The 25,762-nt window shown below is 33.8% G+C and overlaps 1 protein-coding gene across 1 annotated transcript in view; it reads left to right on the top strand.

The window, feature by feature from the left end:
* The window catches only part of CSMD3 (CUB and Sushi multiple domains 3), a 1,056,828-nt gene that overhangs the window by 819,981 nt on the left and 211,085 nt on the right, over nt 1-25,762 (top strand). Inside the window, exons 31-32 of the mRNA XM_077163312.1 lie at nt 5,961-6,155; nt 21,266-21,382. Of these exons, the coding sequence (XP_077019427.1) occupies nt 5,961-6,155; nt 21,266-21,382 (312 nt within the window). The remainder of the gene's footprint in view (nt 1-5,960; nt 6,156-21,265; nt 21,383-25,762) is intronic.

Here is a 25,762-nt window from a genome sequence, read left to right as displayed (position 1 = left end):
CGAACTTTTGACACTATAAGGTTCACTTATTTTTCTATGGTCATACAGCAGAGCTAAGACTTGCTTTGAATAGTGGGCTCCAGAGTCTACACTCTTATCCAACATGTTATAACTAGAGATATTCTTGGTCAATTATAGGCACTTCCTTTCTATGCCTAGTTTACTAAAAATTATTTAATCATTAAAGGGATTGGATTTTATCACCTGCATTTCCATCACCTATTGAACATGATCACATAATTTTCCTTAGTGAAGCTCTTAATGTTGTAAAATATATTTTAGATTTCCTAACATTCAACTATCTTTATACTGATGAAATAAAACCAGTTTTTTCATGATATTTTATTATTAATACACTTTGCTGATTTCGGTATGTAATTTATTATTTACATTTTTGTAACCATCGTATTGTCATACAGTTATTGTCATCAATAACTAAAATTTATCACAATATATCTATTATTATGTTATTAGTCTACAATAATTTTCCTTCCTTATACTCTCCTTGGCTCTTTTGGTATCGAGATTATACTAGCGCTTAAGTTTGGGAACATTCTCACTTTTCTAGTATCTTAAACAGTTTGTGTAAGGTAGAAATCTTCATTTTCTTAAATATTTGTTAGAACTTCCCTGAAAAGGTTATGGACCAGGTGATTTGATGTAGTGAAATCTTACTTGTTATATATCCATTCAGGTTTTCTATGTCACTATAAATTTTTAAAAATTGTTTTCTAGGAACTAGTTCTTTTCATCCAAATTTTCATATTTACTAACATAAAATCTTTCACAGCATCCTTCTATTTGCTGCTGCATCTTTTTATTCTTAACATGCTTAATATTTTTATTTTTATTGCTTTTTATCTTTATTATGTCTTTCCTTCAATTTTCTCTAGATTTTCTTTTCTTCTAATTTTTTAAAATAGATACCTAGCTTATTAATTTTTAGATATTTTCTTTTGATATATGCTTTTGAGCTATATGTTTTCCTCTAAGTACAAATTTAGCAGCTTTGCAAACATTTAAGTATGTTGAGTTTTATTCAAATATCGTTTTTCTCTAATTGCGTTGCAATTCCATCTTTGATTAAGGCTTACTTAGAAATTTTTAAATGTCAAAATGAAATTTTAGTCTGTCTTTGATATTACAAATTTCTAATTTACTTTCACTATGGTTAGATATGGATGACTCCAGTTATCTGGTATGTCTTAAGTATTGTTTTGTTGCCGTTTATATGACCAGTTTTTATATATGTCCTCAGTGTTTATATATGCTTGGAGAAAACTGAGTATTGTCTAATCGATGAGTGCAGGTGTTATATATGTCCATTAAATTAGCTCTCTAATTATGCTTTTCAAATATTTATACCCTCATCTTTAAAAAAAAAAATCAGCTTTGGTCTAGCAATTATTGAAATGGCTGGGTTAAAATCTACTACAATGATTAATTTGACATTTTTTCCTAAATATTTTGGCTGTTTTTGCTTTATCTGAGATCATGTTTTCAGGTACATATAAATTGTGTTTTTCTGAATATTTGATCTATTGAATTTAGTCCATTTATATTTCTTTCTCTTTTTTTGATATCTTACCTTATTCTTGTTATTCCTCTAGGTTTTTACACTGCTAATTCAAAATTTTTATGTCTTCTATGAAATAATAATATCACTATCTGATACTTTTTAAAATTTATTTACTTGCTTATTTTAAGATACTTACTATGTACACTCCCACTCACCTCCCCACACATATTCATTTATGTTTAAAAGCAAGAACCATTTCTATTTATTCACCACTGTATACTGAGTGCCTAGAATAATGCTTATATGTAGTATTGCTAGATAATTATTTGTTAATTGATTGGCTTTGAGGAGTTTAATAAGGTATTTCTTTTTAAAAAAATTGTCATAATTAGAACTAGAATAATAACATTCTTAAAATGTAGGAGACCTTAGAGATGTATATATTTCTGTTCCCACACTTTATAAATGAGATATTATTAGTTATGCCTCCTTAGGAATAACTAATAATATCTGAAAGTTAGCAGGATTATACATATCTGTTTAAAAAAAAATCACAAAACTGTTAGCCAGTTTGTAGTTAGGTTCTTCTGTGAATTAATATTGAGTAAAACATATTGAGAGATCTCTCAAATAACAGGGGCAGGAAAAGAGAACTGTGAATACTTACTATCCTGCTCATGTCAGGCAGTACAAATTTATTACGTCATTTTTCACATGTAAACCGGACCTGGCCTCACAATCCTTTCTCTAAAGAACACACCAGGGAGATGTTACTCAATCCATGTAATTAGGCAATTGAGATAATACTTATTTGCCATATCTCAATTAGACATACATCCATCCCTATTTCCCAGCTTGATCAATTTCAATATTTCTATTATTTCCAAAATTTTAAGATTTTTTTTGCTGCCATGGGGATAAGGCTAGAGATGTAAACTTTTAAATGGTAATCACATTAATTATTATAACAGCATGCAGTTACTGTATCCTAGGTACAATGTTTAACCCTTTTTTAATGCATTATCTCTATTGTCCCAACAAACAGACATACCTAAAAGTACAATAAAAATATTATATTAACGGCATTATGAGGCATGTATTGCAATCCCTATTTTACACCCTGACAGAACAGAATTATACTGTTAATATGAATTGCACAAGGCTAATATATTATCACCATCAAGGGTAAAATGAAAGGAAAATATGTGAATAAAGGCAGAGAGAAATACTCATCTCGTAAACTACATCCTTCTTTTCTTTGGGTTATGTAACTACTACCACATCACCTACAAACACACCATTGCATATGTCTTACTATGTATCTTTTTAGTCCAAATGGCATTTTTTCAGTATATTGATTCTGAGTTCATGACATTCCCCAAATCCAAACCAATGACATCTCTGAGCTTGTCCTCAAAATCTTTCTCTCAGAAAAATCCCATTTCCCACTTCAGAGTCTCCAAAGACTTTCTTTTCAGTCTCTCTCTTTCATATTTTTATTGCAATAAATGCTTCTTTAATCATCTAGTTTCTTAAAGCCAATAAAGTGAAGTGGCTCTGATGTTCATACCTGGCATGGACAAATATCTCAGAATTTCCAAGATAAAATGCATACCAACATGGAGGCTTCCAGTCAGCAAAAATTATTTTCCTTTGGCATTGGTGATTCATGTCTTATAAATGGACTTAGGCATATTATTTTCTGTTAACACTGGAAAGTTAAAGTTTTTAAGTCCTGACTTACTCTAGATAATGCTTTTAGTAAATGTTTAATTAAATGCCATGGGTAAGACAAGCTTTATTGCTTATGTTCACTTCCATCCTTATTTGTAAAATTTCAGTGAAATTTTATGCACTCACACATATATATGCATTCAGTAGAAATTATTTAAGAGGAAAATTAAAATAAGTTAGAGTCAGCAAACATCTCCTGATACACTTTATTTGAAGAATATAGGGCAAGGAACTATTTTTCTTAGGATCTATTCAACAGACAAACTAATATTAAGACAAATAAAATTAATAATTCATGAAAAATGTTAACAACTTTTCTGCATCAGATAGACCCAGAATTTTATTTAAAAACTAAAGCCACCTTTACATCTGCTTTCTAGACCTTTATGTAAGGATTCTCTAAGTATTTTGAAACTTTCCAGGTGGAATTCCTATGGCAAACTTGAAATAAACAAGGGCAGTATTATTCATAGAAAGCTATTCAAGGATAGCTTTAAATCTTCAAGGATTTAAAACAGAATGTCAACATAATAGTGAGATAAATGAATTCTTTCAAATGAGCTAGCAATATGAAATTGTTGCAGAGACAATATTTTAAAAATTGTCTACCATTTCCTTGCAAAAGAAGATGTTATTATATTTGCATTAGTTTCACTGACTTGTCCCTGAGACTTTTGGTAAAACTTTAAAGAAGAAAAAAGCAAACTTTAGAAAGATGAATATTATGCAGTTAGACTGTCAAAAAGATTAATCCTTTAAACAGTAATTTAATCCTTTTTTTCTTTTAAGGGACTTTGAGCTCAGTTTCATGAAGGCCAGGTACAAATGCTAGGTTGCTGTCCTACCTAAAAATTACATTATGTTTTCCTGCTAGTTTAAGGAAAGGCTCAGTGTGAGGCTTTAGTTTTAAAAATAAAGCCCCATTTTCTGTGACCAGATTTAGTATTCACCCTGCTGGTTCTTCCCTGAAAACAGTGTTGTGTGAATATTTTATCTGGAAAGAAATAGAGTTTTTTTGGTTTGAGAAGCAATTTTTATAGTGAAGTCTAACTATAAAATATACGAGTCAAATAAAGAAACCTTAATCCTGGCAATTCATTAGAAACTGGGTGAGTGTGCATGTGTGCACTTGAATGAAGATCAAGTTATTCAACTTTGGAATGAAACCTCAGAAATCCAGTTTATCCAACCTGCATGGACACCACCCCTCTCCCTTCAGATCCCTCGTCTCCCTTTCACCTAATCAGCTAACTCCTCAGTATCTCGCGATGTTCAGTTTAGATGTCACTTCAGGAAGGTACCCATTTCATCTGGCTCTCCATACGCAGCACACATCTCACTCATGAGTACTTTTTAAATGTAATTCTTTTCTTTATAGATTGTAAAGCATAAATTCCATAAAGACCAGAATATTTTCTGATTATCCATTGTTGTCATGCCGGTTAGTTGGGTAGAGAGTGCTTGATAAGTACTTGTTAGAAGACAGCAGAGACGGTGGAGCTCCTTCATTTCTCTAATATTCTATTCAAATCACTTAAATGTATGATTCCACCATACCAGGAGAAATCATCTAAGGTGTTCTTAAAACATAGAATATTTAAATGAAACATGAAGTATTTTGAACTCTTTGCAGACTTTTTTGAATGGAAGAAATACATTTTTACCATTATAAATAATCAGATTTTGATATTATAAAATAAATTCTGTAGTAGCCAAACACGGAGATATTAATTTAGATTCTGATAGATTCATGATTCATATACAGAGAACACCACCTTCTGATTTATCATTTCTAATGTAGAAAATCACATTTGTTATCCTAAATTTATTGCCATGGCCTTATAATGCACTTTTCCTTATTATTTTACATTTAATCTATATTAATAAAGTGGAAATTATCTCAAGGTTTTATCTATATATGTTAACAGTGTCTAATGCCACTCACCACAATGGATCAACTGATCTAATTTTCTGCACATTTCCAAAATGTTTGTCAGTTTTGTTAATTCGCTATTTGAGTACACAGTTTCTTTATTGTGAATGGACTTTATTGTTTTCAAAATCTATTACTGCTAGCTTTGGAAGTGTTTGGCTCAGGCATAAACTCTCTATCCACAAGAGACCATATTTAGGATTTTGTAAAGATTTTGTTGCCATTTTATAATGGGCAAATCTCTGATAGAGATATGGGAAATGGTTAGAGGAAACAGAATATGTTAAGAGAAATATTTGCAGTGCAGGGAGATAGCATCCTTTATTTTCTTTCTCTTTGTGGAATAAACTGAGCTCAACATAGGCAGCAGAATCATTTCAAGGTTCAGTAATGATGATTGTAAATTATTTTGGGGGAGGAGGGTAATATTTTAAATAAAGAAATATTAAATGGGGCCCAACTTCTTTTCTAAAATAATTCACTTAAATTACTCATGCGTGGATTAAAGCATATAATAGTTTAAAATACTTTGTGTTTATATTAGATATTAAATTTTAATGTGAAGACCTGTCAAGATTTTAATTTCTCTTACTAATTAATCTGAATTACAGAAAGGTCAGATATGGGTAAAGGCTGCTTTGTACTTTGGACCTCCAAATAGAGATAGAAAAGGTGGTTTCCCCTTGTTTAGAGGAAGAAATGGATAAACATTAAAGGGTTCATAGAAAATAGTATTTTAAAGCAAATTCATTTTTTATCATCATTGTTTTATAGCAAAACTACGGGAGTCCTGCTTTGATCCAGGCAATATCATGAATGGCACCAGACTAGGAATGGATTATAAGTTAGGATCAACAGTCACCTATTACTGCGATGCTGGTTATGTTCTTCAAGGTTATTCGACACTCACCTGTATCATGGGAGATGATGGGAGACCTGGATGGAATAGGGTCCTACCAAGTTGTCATGGTAAGAAGAGCTTTTGTGTTGTTGAGATTTATTATTATTATAAATAACTAAGAAATTTAAAAAGTCAGTTTTGTACTTTTTAATCAACTATTTAGCATGCAACCAATGGATGTTAGAAAAAAGCAAGCAGATATCAAGGAATTTTTAAGTGGATTTAGAGCAACTATTCTGGAAAAGTCTTTATATTCCCAGTTGTCTCTAAGCAGGGTGCACATCGCAGTAGGCAACTCTATGAGAGTGGAGGCTTTGCCCTTTTTTGCTCATTTGTGTGCCCCCAAGACTTAGAGAGTGTCTGAAAACATCAGATACTCAGGAAATATTGGTTGAAGAAATGAAGAACACAAAAGTCTGAAATTGGCATTTCCACACAAATAGATAAATACAATACCTTGAATGTTATAAAAATTGGTTATGTAACAATCTTTATCTGAAAATAGATATAGAAGACTATGTATTTCTCCTAAGACGTAGGATGCCTAAAAGAGAAAAACAGTGATCTCACTGTGGAAGGGTGCCTTAGCCTCCACAGCTGTTAAATGATACTGATGTGGTGTACCAAAGCAATACAGTGACCATTTCATCTAGGGCAAATTTTCCAAACTATGGGTCACTGCCAGTGAGTCATAGAGTCAATGTATTGGGTTATGACCAGCATTTTTATAAATGACCTAGGAATGGAACCAGATCACATCAAAGCAAGTCAAATTTAGAAGAGGAGAAAAATATAAGAATTACAAGTCCATAGTAAGGATGAATATTATTTTGTGGAATTTTTTTCAGTTATATACCCACAGAGATAAATAAAATTAAAATGCATATACTCACACATGTTTGTGCATGTGTGTGGCGTGCGTGCGTATTTATATTGGGCCACACGTAAAGTGTATTTCTTGTTTCCTTGTCACTGATTTCAGTGAAAAAAAGTCCAACTGTAATCTGGATGGTTAAGAGCATGAGTCTCTGCTGTCTAATCTGCATGATGATCATTCAGGGTCTTATGACGTATTCACAGTTAAAATTACATGTGTGTGTGTGTGTGTATGTGTGTGTGTGTGACTGTGTATGATTTCTGTACATACACAAGTTATAAAACCATTTAAAACTTATTGTTCCTTGTCTATAAATAAAGAGAATTGAAGTTCATTACTTCAAAATGTTGCTATAAGAAATAAAGAAACGGTGGACATGTCATGGAAATGTCTATTTTGGTGATTGCCTTTGGCCTTTGTTAATGTGCTATGCCTCTACTTCTAATTTTGTCAGTGTTTGAAAATTAGGTAGCTGGTCAGCTGCTGCTTTTCAGGCTAGGTTTTAACTTGCTGTAGGAATCCTGCCTAGAGTATCTGAGGACATTGGCAGGAAATACTGTCTGGCAGGCTTTGCTTTAGGGTGAGTGGAGAGTTGACAGTTAGACTGTGACCCCAAAAGCTGACATAAGGAGAGCTTTTTGTTTATTTACATATTTATTTATATAAAAGTAAAACACCAGCATGACTGTCCTCTGTGCAAACTCTGAAACTCAACTGTATTTTGCTTCCTTCTGTAATTTGCCTTGGTATAACTCTAGAAATACCCTAGGTTCCCTAAAGTCATGGGATGTATTTTACTCTTTAAGCACATAACACATAACACATTAATTCATGCAAACAAGCTCTTAATAAGCTTCTGTTAAATTGAACTGAACCATAAAAATATATAAAGTTTGTCTATTTTAGAAGATAGATTTTTATCATGGCTTAGGATTACGGTATATTTTAAATCTGAAGAAAATGTTTTTAAGAGCTTAATTTGGACTCTGTGGGAGATTATATTTGTCAAAAGCCAATCCAAAATGATAGTATGCTGTGTTAAGTCCTACTCAGTGCAGCCCTGCCATTCACCTCATGAGAATGTCACATGTATTAAATGATAGCAGAACAGGGTATCTGTTCCTTCAATTCATGTGATCACATGCAAAAAACTGTTTTAGCAGGTAATTTTTTCCTTTTTATTTTTCATACTTTGGAAAGTATCTGTTGAAACTCTGTTAGTTTAGTTAGCTAAACTATACTAACTAAACTAGTTTAGTTAGCTATAGATATACTGGATTATAGTAAAAGTCACATATCATTCTTACCCATCATCTGACTTAATATTCGGTAAAAGCAATAAAACATAAAATGCCAGATTCCATATTTTGTCTTTGGTATCCATTATTTAATTTACCTAATGACATTGCATTTGCTTATATAAACACAACTCTACCATGATCTAGAGTACCATCCCCATTTTATCTCATAGCCACTCTCCAAACTAGTTTCCTTCCTTTCTTTGTTCCTCATACAGTCTTTCCAAAGCACAACAGAATGATCTTTAAAACATATACCAGATCATTAAAAAAAAAAACAGAAAAAAAGCCAAAAAAGATAAAGACAAAAATAAAACAGAACAAAGCAAAAAAGATGAAAAAAAAAACCATATATCGGATCATATCACTTGTTTACTTAAAATCCACCAGGGGCTTCCCGAATCAGAATAAAAGCCAAAGATCTTACAATTTGAAGCTCTACTTTTCTGTTGGAATCTACTCTGGCCACTCTTCTGTTTTTCTCCTTCTCTGCTCCCTTTCAACTCCACTAATCTTTTTGATATTTCTTCAATGCACTGATCAGGTTTGTGCCTCAGCGCCTTTGCATTTTCTGTCTTCTCTGCTTGGAATGCCTTCTACCCAGCTATCTGGTTGACTAGTTTTCTCCCCTCCTTCTGATGCTAATCACTTACTAAAAAGAGATGTTCCCAACAGTCCCGTTCTCCCCATGCTTCGGAGAGGGAATCAATATGTATATCTGCAGTTGCACCTATATATGATATATTCTGGATAAAAATTGATCTGATGTGTGCAAAACACCTGTCAGCTTTAAGGCCTCAGAACTTTGGAAGGTAAATCGTAAAATTTAGGCGAACTGTCTACAGTACCAGTGAAATACTCTTGATCCCCTCCATTGCTATACCATATAGTGTCGCCCAACTGATGGCTAATTATAATGTAAGACCTTAGGCAAAAACATATTTGGACTATTAAAGAACCACTATCTTGCCAAATGTTCTAAATGGAGATTCTATCATTTATTCATTCCTCTTTTCAGACATTTAGAAGTCCCTTTGAGTACTAGTTGTATCTCTTAAATATTATGGTTTTAAAAAATGAATTCAACATGGTCCTTGCCTTTGTAGAGTTTACAACCTGATGAGACATATAGTATCCATTGCTAGAAAGAATTACAATGTACTCCAGGCACAGCATGGAGATGTATCTGACCTAGTGAGAAAGAGGTATCAGAGAAGTCTTTGTTATGAGGATGGTGTATGAACAGAAATCAGGTAAGGGACAGGACATGAGGAGATGGTGTATTTCATGCCTGGGTTCAGCATATGCAAACGTGTAGAAGTAAGAGTAAACCGGGAATGTTGGTAGAATTTCATATAGTTTAATAAGGCAGGAACATAAGGAAGAAGACTGATGGGAGTTAATAATAGCTTATCTGTATTGAGTTTGAATACAGATTTGTATTGAAGAGTTTGAAGTCTTTTATACATATTATTTTATACCTCATCACAACCCCAATGAAATTGGGACTATTAATATTCTCAATTAATGGATGGGGAAAACTGAGATACAGAGAAAGGGTCAGTCACTCACTCCAAATCACATTTCCTAGCAGTCTTGTTTTGGATTCAGTGCTCTTAATTACTGCTCTGTAGGTGGCCGGGTTAATTCTGCAAAGAACCTTCTATTGAACTTCTTGTAATGAGCCTAAGAGTGCCTGGCATATTTCAGTTGCTTAAAGGTTTCATGAACGAATGTGTGGTGCTCAGATGAGTGGTGGAATTGTGGGTTTTCCATTTATTTCTGAAATCTTCCTCCAGGCCAAGTATGTGAATTAGGTAAAGGTGAATTCCTACCAATAACTGATTCAATACAATTTGAGACAGAATACAAATCTCTTAATAGTAAACTTGGTGCAAACTCAGATATTTTGAAAATCTGCAAATTTCAATACCTTTGTTTACACTCATGATAGCAAAGTGTCCTAATTTCTGTAGAAAATTGGATCAAGTAATTCAATCACTGATGATCCTTGAGTCTATCCAAAGTCCATAAACAAAAATGTTTTAAAATTTGACATCCAGTTGTTGTCTGATACCATTCTTTGTTCAGCTATAAAAATAAGTGGAATGATAAAAGATTTTAAAAGAAGACCTCTCTTACTCTGTTAACTGAAGAGAAAACTTTGAAGTACAGAGCAAATCAAAATTAAAAATATATATATTTCATAATGATAGCTTTCCAACTTCAGAGTTCTCTCTCATTAGTAAACTTATATGACCTATTCTTAATGGTCATATTTTTGGGTATATGAAGAAATAAATAGCTAAACTTTTAAACCAGATCTTCTGTTGAAGTGGCATGACTTACGTTGGTCTAAGATCCTTATTTCAATGTCCTTGAGGTTTACACATTTTTTTTTTGCAATATGAAACAAATGTAGAGTCCCATTCCATTATAAGTGATATAATGATCATCAAATCTAATATACTGAGCCATTCAGTATTTGATATCATTTAAATATGGGATATAAAGCATGCAGATGAAATATTCATAAAACAAAGACCTAGTGGTAAATCATTCCAGAGTATCATCAAATATCTGCCTTTCATCAGCAGCACATAGGGATTTTGAACATTCATAGACGTGGTACATAGATTGTATGTCAGAACTATATTCTGTAGAAGTGTAATGCATTTTATATGAAAAAAATTGGATAGTATTGAGATAAAGGTGAAGCATGTTTCATTTTCTTATGATGGAAGGAAAAAAGTAATATGCTTAAAAGAAAATGAGCAGGGAAGCTAATGTTATTGAGCACCTGCTATTTTCCAGTCACTCTTACATATAGTATCCTGCCAGTTGGCTTCCTGCATGAAAGTCTAGACGAACATTAACACTGTAATAAATAAATCCCTGCCATCATGGATTCTGTAGCATACAATGTCAACTTGTCCATGTAAAAAGAAATTGGATTGTACTCAATGCCTGTGATTTGTGGTCAGTAGACCCTTATGACCATTGACTTAGGGACTCATATTTAAGCCATGTTTATTTTTCCTGCCTTTGGCATCACAATCCCCATAGGACATCTCCATGCAGGCAGTCCTCTGGCCTGTCATTGTACTAAGATGTCCCTCACCCCACACTACCATGAAGTTTATACTGAATTCAGCCCTCATACATACCTTCCTAATATGTCACTAGTTTTTGCAGACAAACAAACAAACAAAATATTTATTCAGGAAATTGAATCAACCCAGTGAGTTATTTATTCTTACTTATAGATGAAGAAAGTAAAGTATATAAGAGGAACTGTTAGAAGTCCTGCCAGGATTGAAATGGTATTAAGGAATAATATTAAGACAATAAGACAAAAGATTCAAGGATACTCAAATCTTTACTTATGTTGGGGAAATAAAAATCCTACTAAAACCTGGTGGCTTTTAAAAGAAAGCAGTTTTATTACTGAATAGGCATACTTAGAATACAATGTTTGACACAAGGAGTCTATGAAAGAGACTACAAAGACTGCACAGAATTTCACACAAACGTACACAGTAAAGTAAAAGAAAGAACAATTAGAATTTATTTTATCTCCTTGACAGACAAATGAATCTACCTTTTGATTGTTTCTTACATGCCTTGTGAGAGAACGCTGAGTTAATTTTGTAGGTATGTGTTCAGAGTTTCAATGGTGAGAAGCCCCAGGAGTTTGCACTATAAAATCAAAAGGTTTCATGTATTGATGTCCTATTATGTTTTCAAGGACATACCCTAAGGAGAGGGGTGGATAGTTGTTTCCCTTCCATTTATTATACAAAGAAATTTCATTATTTTGTTCTTTTGCTTCACCCAGTGAACTTTTCACTGCAAGATTCCTAAGCATCTTTTAAATATATATATTTAAATTGCATTAGAAACTTCATTTCCTAATCCCAAAACTTAACTCCATGAGTTAGACTGAAACACGTGGGAGAACTGGTGAGTAAAATTGAACCGTATTTAGGAAACAGCTTCAATCTTAAAATGGGATATTTCTTACCAAGTTCTACTGCTGAGTCCCTACTCAGAACTTTTTGATTAGTTAGAACTGGTCTATCCTGTTAGAAAAAGAAACAAAAGAGTAAGATCTTCTTAGGCCAAACAAACAATCCCTGAGTCAAACTCCGTTGAGGAAAGAGTAAGCAGAAAATGACCCAAAAGAAAGATAAATGGTTTGGAAGGAATCTAATTAAACTAGTTTTACACATTTTTTGTGCTCTCTGCTGAAGCCAAAGGACCCTTTTTTAGAATCATCTTTTCCAGAGCATAGGGTAAAATAAACACGTGGGCTTAAAAGGGAAACCAATTATATTGAAATATAATTATCAAAGGAGTTAAAACTTTAATTGAAAACAACAAATTTTGAGGTCAGGATATATATGTTCTTATTTAACGCATTAAATTAGAAGCAGCAGCATATTTAATAACTACTATAATTTTCAGTACTGAGGAGCATAAACAATATTTCAAGATATATGAAACGATTATAATGTAATAAAAAATCTGTGATTACTATTGATGACAAAATCCCAGTTGATTCTAAAGTTACTGTGCATAGTTGCTTACATTTATAATGAAATGAAATGCTAAATTTAAGTTAGTTAAAATTATATAGGGGTTAATGAAAATATAGACATTTTCTTCCATATCCAAATTCCTGGAGCCAGGAAAAGAACCCCAGAATTTTAAGGAAAAGGAGAAGATGTTCCCGGTCTCCTCCCTTCTATAGTAGCTTTGGCTCTTGTTTCACCTCTGCACTTTAAAGGATAAGGAGTCCAAAGAAGTGGAGGATCACATCTGCACTGATCTCCCATAGCCAGATCCATAGCCTGGATCTTTCAAAGCTAGGATTCTTTACTTCAGATCCTTGGGGAAAATTAAGAACAAAAGCAATGGAGGCTCCCTAGAGGACAACAGTGCCTTCCTAGGGTCACTAAGAGGCATTTCTGTCTTCCTCATGGATCAAGCTACCAGAACATCAGGGAAGCCCCATTTACCCTTTCTCCTAGTCTGTGTACCTTCCTGGGGTTGATGAAGCTAATTCATCTTCTTAAGGGTTTTACAAAGGACCCCTTAATATCACCTTCAGAAGATTCTAGAGGTGATCAGCACAGTTCATTACTTCACTTTGCCTAAGCCCACACAATATATAGGTCTAAAAGTCTCTTCCTATTCCAGTTACAGTCTGAATTTTCCTCTCAAGCCTACTCAGTAAATAATGAAACGGGAATTCAAAATTGACCTTTCTGATTCCAAAGCCTTGGGTTTTATATCATGTTCTGCTATGCTATCCCACACAAAGGGATTAGAATATCTGAGTTTAACATTCCATGAATCTAGTTAACAGCAGATATTAATATAATACATATTTTATTATTTTTCTAACACTCCTAACAAATATTTATTGGAAGTCTATTATACAAACAGATACTATACCAGGGTCCAGAGATACAAATGATGTTCAAAAAATAGACATGGAAACATTGACTTTAAGATGTTATATTCTAGAGCTAGAGACCACATTAATCAAAATACCACACAAATGAATATATAGCTACAAGTTGTAATCAGTGACTTAAAAGTAAGTGAAGGAATGCTGTAAAATAGAACTTCTGAATTAGTCTAAGTCAAAGAAGTCTTTTCTAAGAAAATATCATTTGTGATGACATTTGATGTCTGGATGGGCATTAACAAGTTATACAGAGGGGTTTTCTCCTTCAAAATCCCTTTTTTACTACTATATCAGCTGATTTTAACAATTTAAAAAATAATAAATGATTGTCATCACTAAAGATAAATGACTGAGAGAAATTAAAACATGAGAAAGGGATTTTAGTTTTTGCAACTGCACCAATAATTCAATCAGAATCATTTTTAGGACTTGTCTCACCATACAGTTTCCTGTAAAATTAAATGTTAGTAGTAGTCAGAGGCTTGGCTGTGGAGGTAATGGAGAGTGACTTTTGGGGGCAATGAAAAGGTTTTGGGATTAAACAGTGGTGATGGATGCACAAGTTTGTGGATATATATGCTAAAACCACTGAAATGTACACTCCCAAAGGGTGCATTTTAAGATATGTGAATTATGTCTCAGTTTTTTTTAATGGAGTTAAAAATTAGTAACATAGATATCATATATTAACTGCAAGCACCCAAAAGACCATCATTATTAATTGAATTTGTATATGGTAACATGGATGATCGATCCAAGGAATATATCAACTTATAGACCTCTCCCTTCAACTGACTCTTCTCTGAGATGGCGAATATAGGTCATAGAGACTAGGGATGAAGAGGATGTTTCATAGCCAGCTAAATAAAATGAATGAGTCTGGGAAATCAGTGAGGTGACAGACAGAGAAGCTCATAGCCTACTATACTGGCTTAGTAAGTAAAATAATTTACAAGCTACTAATTACATTTGTGATGGATTTTTTTAATATTTAAAAAAGAGGGTGGAATTAAAACATGCAATTTATCCAGGAGTCATAGATGATATTTGCTTTTCTTTCCAGGGAACAGAAAAAGCAATAGAATACTCTTAGTAATGTTATCCTTACAGTTCTTCAGATAAGTAAATGTGAATGTATCAAGAATAATGTAGAGGGAAAGGAAGATCTAAACAAATAGATTACTTAGGGTGGGCCACAGTGGCTCAGTAGGCAGATTTCTTGCCTGCCATGCCGAAGACCTGGGTTTGAGTCCCCACACCTGCCCATGCATAAAATAAATAAATAAATAAAATCTAAAAATAGATTACTTAGTGGAGGAGTTCATAATTTCAATTAGTATTTATCCCCATTATAAAAAAATAGCATTATTGGAAACTTATCACTTGTATGGATTGCTGTCAAATAGAATTTGCATGTTAGGATTCTGGGGCTTATTATCCTAGGCAAACAAAGCAATGAAGTACATATGCTTATATAGGTGACATGAACAAGAAAATGAAATTGATGGTTGACCTGTTAGGTAATTTTACTAAGATCATGATTTCAAAAAATGGAGAGCAATGAGCAATAGTAATTTAATCTTAAAGTCAGTATTGGGAATACTAGCCGTCTATATTACAGATTGATTTCACAGAGTTTAAGGATTAGAGTGGCCTTTGAAGAAAAAATAAAAAAGGTTGGATGGGAGGTACAGCTTTCAAACACATCCTATACCAGGTTTTATGATTTGTGACATTCAATCAGGCTATATTAAGACATTCGTCATTTACTAGAAGGACACCAGCAGTTTTGTGAGGAACAGCAGTTCTTTCAAACTGTAGGAGTCACATGCCACATCTTGGAAATTATTGATTTAATCTATCATATTGCTCTTTTATGCACTGCAAAAATTCATCACTTTTAAAACTATCCAGCTTTCTTTCTGAGTACAATTTATAGATTATATAGCAATTTTTTTATTATATGGTATATTTGATAATAAATTACACATTATGCAAGTGGAGAGACAGACATGCCATTGCATGTAGTTTAAGGCTATTTTGCATGATTATGTATTCTCGTAATACCCTTTCTTATAAAGGTTTGGGATTCGTTCATTTCACTGAGTAGCAGGGTTCTTTCCCAGTCTCCCTCTCGTATTCAGTCCTCCTCCTTTTGCACTCCACACTATCCTACCCAGTTCTGTTTACTATTCAAACTGTGAATGGGAAGTCCTTTTCATTGGGTGGCTAGAGGTCTTAAAATCGGATTGATTGGAGCTCTCTGCAATGCTGCAATTATCTACTGCATCAACACATACATAGTTTGGGGGTGAAACAAGGATATACAGTACACTTGTATCATGGGCACATTTAACTTATGCAAATCAAACCATACAAATGCAGCCAAAAGAAGATTTATAAAAGTAAACAAGCAGAACAAGAGACAAAAACAAATAAGCTGTGAGATGATTTTGCTCACTCAGTGAGGATATTCCCAGACTGATAAAGTGGTAGCATGAATTGGCTACTCTGAGATGAGAAACTTGAGTTTGTTATTCCCTCAGTAGAACTCAGTGTCTAAGTGGCTGTTATACTGTGAATGTCTCACCATTGAATACATTTCTAGTGTTTTAATATACTTATTTTTCACATGCAATGGCCTTTAATGTAAAGCAACTGTGATCCCTGGCAATCAGAGAGACAAGAAAACTTTCAATTCCAAAAGAAAAAGCAATAATTTAGTTGTACTTATTGACAGAATGACTGGATTCTGTACTGTGTGGTGATTTACGTATTTAGAGGTAATTTCAACCAAATGAAATGTTTGTGTCATGTGCTGACTGTGGAACAGCACTTTGTACTGGCCTGATTTTGCAAGCAAGTACTCATTTTCATGTAATCCTTCAGACATTTATGGAAAACCTGCTGTGTACAAGACACTACTGACCTAGGAAGAAATTAAGAGGAATTTAAGACCGGAAAGTTAGAAAAATGACTAACAGTGGGATGAATTTGTGGGAATGAGTGGAAAAGCCCCTCTGAAAACAGTTGAGGGTCTGGATTGTTGCAGGGATGACAGAGAGACCATCTGTCTATTCAGTGGCAGAGATGATAGAGAGAAGCTGCTAAGCTTGATAAGGTATAAGCAACAAAATTCAATGTTTTTGGGGACCCCGAGAATCAGGGAGAGGGAGTCAATAATAATATCTAGCAAGTAGATATCATTATTATTTATGTTTGAAATTTTAAATATCTAGAATCATTTGGCCATGTATGCATATGTAAAGCATAATTGTTCAGTGCTGCAAAATCATAATTAATTATAGCCAACAATATAAACATTAGAATTATTACCAAGGTGGTAGTGCATTTTTGGTTGTCAATTTTGGCATTTTGCAAATCGTGTTGTGAGTAATGTGGGTCCTGAGATGTATGGAAAAGAGTTTCTCTGTGGTCAAATAAGTTTCAAAAAAAGCATAACATCCCCCAAATTATATTCAAGAATCAATGAAGTTGTATAGTAAGGAACCATGTTTCTTTTACCTCTGTATTTTCCAAACATTTTTACTCATGGAACCCTTTGTCTTCATAACCCATATGTTCTACAAACACATTATTATAAAAAAAGATACATTCAAGGGATAGTCATACGTACACATAAAGTATGCTTAATACCTTTTGATGGATATAATCAGTTTAAAGAGACAACAGTAAGTTTGATATAAGGCCTATAGGTATATGTCAACATTAAACTAAGCATAGAGTCCAAAGTCCCAGCATGCTTTTATCTTCCCTTTCTTAAAAGAGCCAAAAAGATAGAGGCTGCATTTTTTTCTACTAGTTAGTAAGATGAAATTATGACAGGAGGAGAGAATATGAAAAACTTCTAGCAATTAATATTAAAAGAATCAGTAAACTTGACCTGGTTTAATCATTATTTTTTTCAGATTTTATAAACAAAAACAGATTGCAATAGATTGTCATCTCACAGCACAGTTAATTTTCCCTATTCACATTGTTTATATACTGCATAAAATATTGTCAGTCACTATAGTGTTGTGCAATTTGGACTATAAGTTAAGCTATACTGTAGGCAGTGACCAGAAGGAATGTAAAATTGTTGCTACCAGTAAAAATAACAAGATCTAAAGTAATATTAGTTACCATACAACATGATTGTACGGTGACCTTTTTTTATATTCATCGATGGTTTTAAAAAGTTCATATTTATAAATGGGTTTTCAACAAAGGCTGTCTTAAATGACCATTATGCAAAATAAAATTCAAGAAACGAATCCAGGCTGTCAGACACATGTTAATGTGGAATGGCAGAATGGTCATGACTAATCCACAGGGTTGAACTTGAGTTAGAAGCTCTCATTTTTATTCATATGTTCCAAATGTAAAAGTAAGAGCTTTTGTCACATATATTCAAATTATTCTAATTTTAATTTTGGAGCACCTTAAAATGAGAAAGAAAGTTAACATAAAACATACCACTCATCCTTGATCATTCTCTCATCAGTAGCATTATCAGTTGAATAAAGTTATCAGAGCTGAAATAAGAATACACCTGACTACTATAATTGCAAACAATAATGAATGATGAGAGCGATGCATCTTTGGTTATTATCATCATCGTCAATTTGTTGTTGTTTCTAGAGAGTTCTAATTTTAGTCTGTTTCATTCTTACAGTTTAGTCTGTTACATTCTTACCTTTTTTTGAGAGCATTAAAAGAAAAAAAGACGAAGTGTTCATTAGCCACTGTACTCAACACAGCATCCTGTTTTTGTTGTGCGTTTTAAATATAATGCCATATTTTATAGGGATTTGGCCAGCAATCCCTCAAAAACTGTTACTTTTTCAAACTTCCATGATGTTTCTCAAGACCTTTAACACAGGGCTGCATCCAACTTTCTCCAAAAAAGAAAATCAGACCCATCAATCGTCATGAAGGAATCACAACAATGCAAATTGCCAATAATAGGGGAAACTGGATGTGAGGGTTGTATATGAGAACTCTGTACTTTCAGCATGATTTTTCTGGAAACCTACAGCTGTTCTACCAAGAAAAATTACCTACAAAGAAACAAAGAAAATCAGACATAAAATCATATCTAAAACCACATATTAACTGGGGAGTTTGTACAGGAGGCTATTTAGTTTTGGTTTCAGAGGAGCGCTGCTACTGCTGCTTAAGGCTCATCACTCCACTTTTGTCCTTGATCTTATCTTTACCAGGCTTCTGGATCAGTGTACCTGATTTTCCCCGTCTCCTTACAAACTTCTATCCTATAATAAACAATAAAACAACAAAAACTCACTCGGCTTTTCATCTTCCTCCAACTATCACTTTCATCCTTCCATTTACAGTCAAGCTTCAGATTTTTTCCTTGTATTTCTTTATATACTCCTCATTCTTCATCTAACTGAAACCTGGCTTCTGCTCTCTTCTCTAGTTCAGAGGTTGACAAACTTTTTTCTGTACAGGGCCAGAGAGTAAATATTTTGGAATTTACTTGCCACATACATCCCTGTGGTAAATTCTTCTTAGTTTGTTGGATAATTCTTTACAGATATAAAAACTTTTCTTGGTCCACCTGCTGGATTTGGCTGTAGTTTGCTGAAGTCTGTTCCAGTTAAAACTACTCTGCTAATATCACCAAAAACCCTCCTTTTTAATGTTTGAAAGTAACAATAAATAATACTCCGCCTTCTCTGATCAAGTTCAAAGTCAATAAGCGAAAGGCTGAAGGAGTTCAGGCCATCAGTTTTAATATTGGTAAAAGCTGATAGGTAGTAATGGGCTTCCTAAGGTATTACAGGTGTTTCAGAACAACTGGGCCTCTCCCTTAGGGGGATTCAATCCAGGAAAATGTACAGCACAGAGGAGAAGGCCTGACAGCATACTCTGTAGGCAGGATGGTCCCAGAGGAAGCAGAAGTTCCAGTCCAGGAACCACCAATCCCTGCCCTACTCTGCCTCAAGTGGTTGAGTAAGGGGTGAGGCCAAGACCTGAAATATTTAGGGAAAATCCCTCCTTTAAGAACCACAAGATAGGGAACAAGCACTTCCCTTCTCTCCTGATTGTCAGATCAACCCAGGATCCTTTTTCATTTATTAACCACTTTGCAGTGTTGAACCCTGTTGAACACTTTTTGTTTTTTTTTCATTGAAATGCTCTTCTCCTTTGTCCCCCAAGCATCTACTTTTACCTTTGCCACCCCCTTTTATTATCTGATCCTAAATCTTTGATGTGTCCTGGGATGTCCTCTTTGGCCATTTTTTCTCATTCCATATACTTTTTACTTTAAGAATATCAACTATCACCCATACGCTTTTGCTGTCTAAATTTCCATCTGTAGTTTAGGTCTTTCTATAAGTTCCAGAACTATGAATCCTAATGCATCTCCTGTTTCATGAGTAATAGGACCACCATCTGCTCATTTTTCAGTAAACATCAGAATCAGTCTCAGCTTTATAAGAGCATAGCACCTTTGGGGTGGAGGTTGCAGAGAGTCTACCTCAGTACACCTAAGCAACTTCTTTGATTTCAAGGTAAATCATATAAGCAGATAAAGGTTTGTGAGAGGATATGTTACTTAGATGAATGTGTCAGTGTATTTGTAGAGCTATCTCTGTCCTACAGAGGGACTTAATTTGGCAGCAGCATAATCAGTGTTGAGTTTGACTAGAGTTTCAAAGCCTTACAGTGAGTAAAACAATTTCCTACTGCATAAGTAATTTCTCATCATTTTAAAGGAGCTGATTAACTTCAGAATGTTATAAATGAAAGCAAGGTCACTGTGGTTGTTAGATTCAGTTGTCAACTTGGCCAGGTGAAGGTACCTAGTTCTGTTGCTGTGGACATGACCCAATGGTATATGAACCTCATCTGTTGCTGATTACATCTGCAGTTGGCTAGGAGGTATGCCTGCTGAAATGAATGATGCTTGATTAATTGGCTGGTGCCTAAATGAGAAACCTCAACATGGCACAGCCCAAGTAGCTCAGCATACCTCATCTCAGAACTCGTCATTCAGCCCAGGTCTTTGGAGATGCAGAAAGCAATCACCCTGGGGAAAGTTGTTGGAACCCAGAGGTCTAGAGAGAAGGCCAGCAGAAATCACCCTGTGCCTTCCCACGTAAGAAAGAACCTCAGTTGAAAGTTAGCTGCCTTTGCTCTGAAGAACAAACAGAATAAATCCCCTTTTATTAAAAGCCAATCCATTTCTGATGTGTTGCATTCCAGCAGCTAGCAAACGAGAACAGCCACCATTATTATCTTTAGAGATAGCACTGTTATAACATTTATGTTATTTCGTCCCTGAGAAGAGTAAACTTGAATATTTATGAAGTCTTGTGTATACACATTTTTTTATTTTCAAAATGCTTGACAGTGGGACAACTTGAGAGATGGAAATAGATGTTATAGCTTAAAATTCAAGTCATTTTTTTTAAAAGTTTATATCATAAAAACATTAATAATATACATTTTTTGAATTTTTTTCTAAAATGATATTTGATCATTTTTATTTCCTAGCACCTTGTGGGAGTCGTTCTACAGGTTCTGAAGGCACTGTTTTATCACCGAACTATCCAAAAAATTACAGTGTGGGACATAATTGTGTTTATTCTATAGCAGTTCCCAAGGAGTTTGGTAAGTAAGATTGATGTCATCATATAGTATATCATTCCAGACATGTTTTATTGTTTACTACATGCTCTTTGAAAATGTTAGTAGTTTTTTAAGTGAAAATGTCTATTATCCATAAAGTATATTACTCTGCAACTCTTTTTAGACAGTAGCTTTGTAATAATAAAATTTTGAGGTCACTTTACTCAATCTGAATTGGAGTCAAGTACACAGGTGAACAACAATATAAAAATGAAAACAGGATTGTTTTTAATTTTTAAAAATAAATACATTCAGTATTCAGTAACCTTTCAAAGTGCCTTCATACTGTACCACATAAAATGGGAAATTACCAGGGAATAAAGCAAAGTCTGCTCTGCGAAATATGCATAAATTCAAATATAGAACAATTAGAATAATAACACAAGTAAGGACAAAATAATCAATCAGTTGTAGCTTTATTAACATTTTCCAGAAAGAAGAGATTTTTGTTTTAAGCATCTAGTTTCTGGGATAGCAGTGAATATAAAAAGGCAGCAAAGGACATTTCAGCTCTTCTTGTCAACCTGACAATCTGTTCTGCGTTGGCACTGAGAACACAATGTGTCCTTTGCTGTCTTCACATCTCCCCTGATCACAAGTCTTAGAAGTCACTTAAGTTTCTAAAGGTTTTAGATGTGAGATCCAGCTGGATTCAACCCAGACTAAGCTCTGTTTATAGATGGATAGGCAACAGAAATTCAGTAAGCAGTAAAGTATGGAAGAGAGGCTGAAAGTTCACAGACTTCAAGAATTTGGATCTACAGTATTATGTTACATGGTAAATAATTTACTATAGCTTTAACGAAAACCTATGTTTAGATGACTTGGTAATATAGCAGAGGACGTAGATTTCATCATATCAAGATTACTGGATCATATTTTGACTAAACATTTCTGCTAACATAAGATAAGCTGATGCTTCCAGTCCAATTTCTTATAACCAGATGTTCCCTATATAACATTCTTTTCTCCCCTCCAAAACAAGTTCAAGATCTTCAACTAACTTGAGAAAACATTATCATCAGAATCAAATTACTAAACTTTCATTTAACCTCAAGATAGAGTCATGCTGGCATTAGCAAGATGTCTGTTTCTGAACTCATGCTGCAAAATATTTCTTTTTCCTAGAATATTGATCCGTTGAATTGGGACTGACCTCTTTGATAATGAATAAAGCAACAATTTAGAAAGAAAAGTATCAACTTAATTGTGTTTATTTATTTATTTTTGTTGCCTTTCGTACCCAATAAAGTTCTTTGTTTGCTAAAGGGGTTTAATGTCCCTAATTGCCAAAAATGTTACCTGGCTCCTGACGGAACCTTAGAAACAGTTGTCCAGTAAACTGCACAACTGTCCACCTCCTCTTTGAGCACCACTAATTTGTTCCATTATACTCTTCTTGGGGTGCCATGTGGCCTAAAGAAGAAGAAAGGTGAAAATCAGTCATTTTGTTTTCTGACACAAAGACATGCTGGTCCCCTTGGGGATATTTTGCACAGCCTACACATATTCAGAGAGAGAAGGAACTGGTACTGATTAAAATAAAAATAAATTAATGGAAGAAATTTAGCAGGGTTAGTGCACACTGAATTTCATCCTTCTAATGTAGAACATAATGCTGCATTAAGCCAATAATGTGTGGTTTTACAACTTTTTTTGGGGGGGGGAACAAATCTTCAGTTATTTGTGGATAAAATCAAGTGTACTTTGATTTATTAGTAAGAAAATGTATTTTATAAATGTTGCCTCTCTTTTTTTTTTCAAACTACATGCTTGGTCAAATGACTTGAATTCTAATTTCAGCCCTGACAGATCTTAGCCATCTGCTTTTGGGAAAGTTACATATGCATAATCTCTTTGAGATTCAGCTCTTTATTTGTAAAATGAGAATTATTACATGTATGGAACAGAGATGCAGGATAAATAAGATTGCATATCTAAAGTATGTCTTATGCCCAATACCATAATGTTTAAGAATGACGGCTTTGTAGTCAGATTTCTCAACCACTTATTTGCTGTTTGATGTTAGACAAGTCACATTACTGGCCTGAATCTGAAAATAGTGATGATAAATGCCTCCCTTATAATGTTATTTTTTAATTAAGTAATGTGTTATGTGTAAAGTGACATAACCCAAAGTCGCTCATGTGTACACAAACACACATTTTTCATACTTTTATGTTAAAGTTCATATATACCCCACAGAAATAGATAAAATAAAATGACCTGGATTACAAGATTGGGCTAGGATGACAAAAGTAGCATGGCTAAAAATAACACAATCATTTTATTATTTAATTAAGACATAAGAACAAATATTTTGGCTTTCACATCCCCAGTACATATCCAATCCCTTAATGAGCCCTGGTCCACTTTATAGTTATCTGGGAGCAGGGTAGTAGAGTGAAATAAATCTTAATCATTTATGCTGCAATAGTGAGATAGTCACATGGAAAAAGGATGATATGTGACCTCCACCATGCAACATACAAAAAATAATTAATCATTTACTACTTCCTATCATTGCCTTTTCTTCTTTAATGTGAGGTCATCAAGAAACAAATGCTGGGTCTCTATAAAGCAAGTCCCTATTTTGCTTCTGCTTCTCCTCATTCTCACTTTGCCACAATTAGCTTCAGTTGCTCCCTTAAGCTACATTTTATGACATTTTAGTAACACTCCACCACATATCACTTCCCACTTTTCTTCTCTTTCCCTGTCATTTATCCCAAATTATATTCATTCCTTCTTCTACATCTTTTGTATGCTGATACTCTTAGGCCCTGACTTTTAAATTATCCAGCACACTGTCTGGCAAAATGCATTCAGTTCATTCATTGGAATTGCATTTTACACAGGGTTTAAGGTTCTAAGTTCATAATATATGGAAAAAATCACATATACTCAACCTGGAAATATCTTAAATCACTCATGAAAGATCATCTGCATGCTTTCATATATGCCATATCATTTCTCAATTTGACAGTATATTTTTCCTCCTATGTCAGAACAGATGACTATTTCTTCACATAACACCAAATAAGCTGGTTGGCTTTCTTTAGAGGTCATATGATACTTAATTACATTTATTTAGTTTTGCTAGGGTGTACAGTTGAATTCATTTAAGTGAGAGGTACATATGACTCTACTAGTGAGTGAGTGAACACTTTTTCATTTGTCATTCAGTTTATACCTTTCATCTCTTCTAGGTAAGGAATCATCAAATCATAATGCTTTCCTGAACATCATTCGATTTCATTTGAATTTCAGATATTAGGATCACTTTGGAAATATTTATTTCTGCAGTGTTCCAATTGTTTTATACCCTTAGAAAAACAAATAACAATTCTGGGTCAGTTGGATAGCACTTACTGAAATTTTATTCCCTCTCTTCTATAGCACTAAATTAATTACCGTACCCTACTTTATCTATCCTTAAAACATATTTTGATTTTTAATTTTTCTTCATCTTTCAGTTTCTAAAGAACAGATATTTCCCTTGTGGTTTGGTTGCTTAAGTCTTTCTGCATTATTTTTAAATGCTAAAAAAATCATGGAGAACATATTTTATTTTACTTGGAACTTGGTATAGCTGATTGCTTTCCAGTGCAAGATAACTGTAGCATTGTTAGAGGATAAAATTTTGCATTATGTTCTTTTCCCTGGAAAGGTGGAAACAAAATGAGACTTCAGATGAGAATGAGTAGTAAAATCGAGTAATATGTCTTTTGGACTTCTCTTTCAACAAATTTGACTGAGAAGGAACACACACACAAAAAGAAAATCACAGCCAAAGTAGAGTACAAGCCAGAGAATGACATTTGTTTTGTTTTAATTTCCCTTGGACTAGGTGATACTGAGGTCTTTATTTTAGGATCAAAACACGGTAGAGATGGCAAAGTTGGAGATATGAGATGGACCAATTGATACAATTGAAGGAGATAGGATTTAAAGAACTGAACAAAGCCTTCTTCAATCTTCATTTTATTTAAAAATGCAGTTAATAATGTGGTATCTAAATTAATTTCAAATGGAGTATTTCTTGTTGGAATTAGCATCTTCCCATTCTCCCACCCATGTCTTCCTTCAACAACTCTCTCCTTACATCTTAGGGAATACCTGTAAAAGAATATTATCACAATTTTATTTAGAAAATCTTGCTTAACATAAATTATAGTATAATACATGGATCAGATATCTACTTGTAGACTGTATACTGACATTCAGACAGCTTGGAGAATTCCAGCATGTAAATTACATTGAAAGATTCTAGGATAGCCTATGGGAACTTAAGTTTGCGTTCAGTTTTCCAGATGGTTCCACATCCTAGAAGACTCGTCCTACCTAGATGAATATCTTTTT

Source organism: Tamandua tetradactyla, chromosome 6, assembly GCF_023851605.1.
Source record: "Tamandua tetradactyla isolate mTamTet1 chromosome 6, mTamTet1.pri, whole genome shotgun sequence".
Classification (NCBI taxonomy): domain Eukaryota; kingdom Metazoa; phylum Chordata; class Mammalia; order Pilosa; family Myrmecophagidae; genus Tamandua; species Tamandua tetradactyla.
This window is presented reverse-complemented; position numbering and strand designations above follow the sequence as displayed.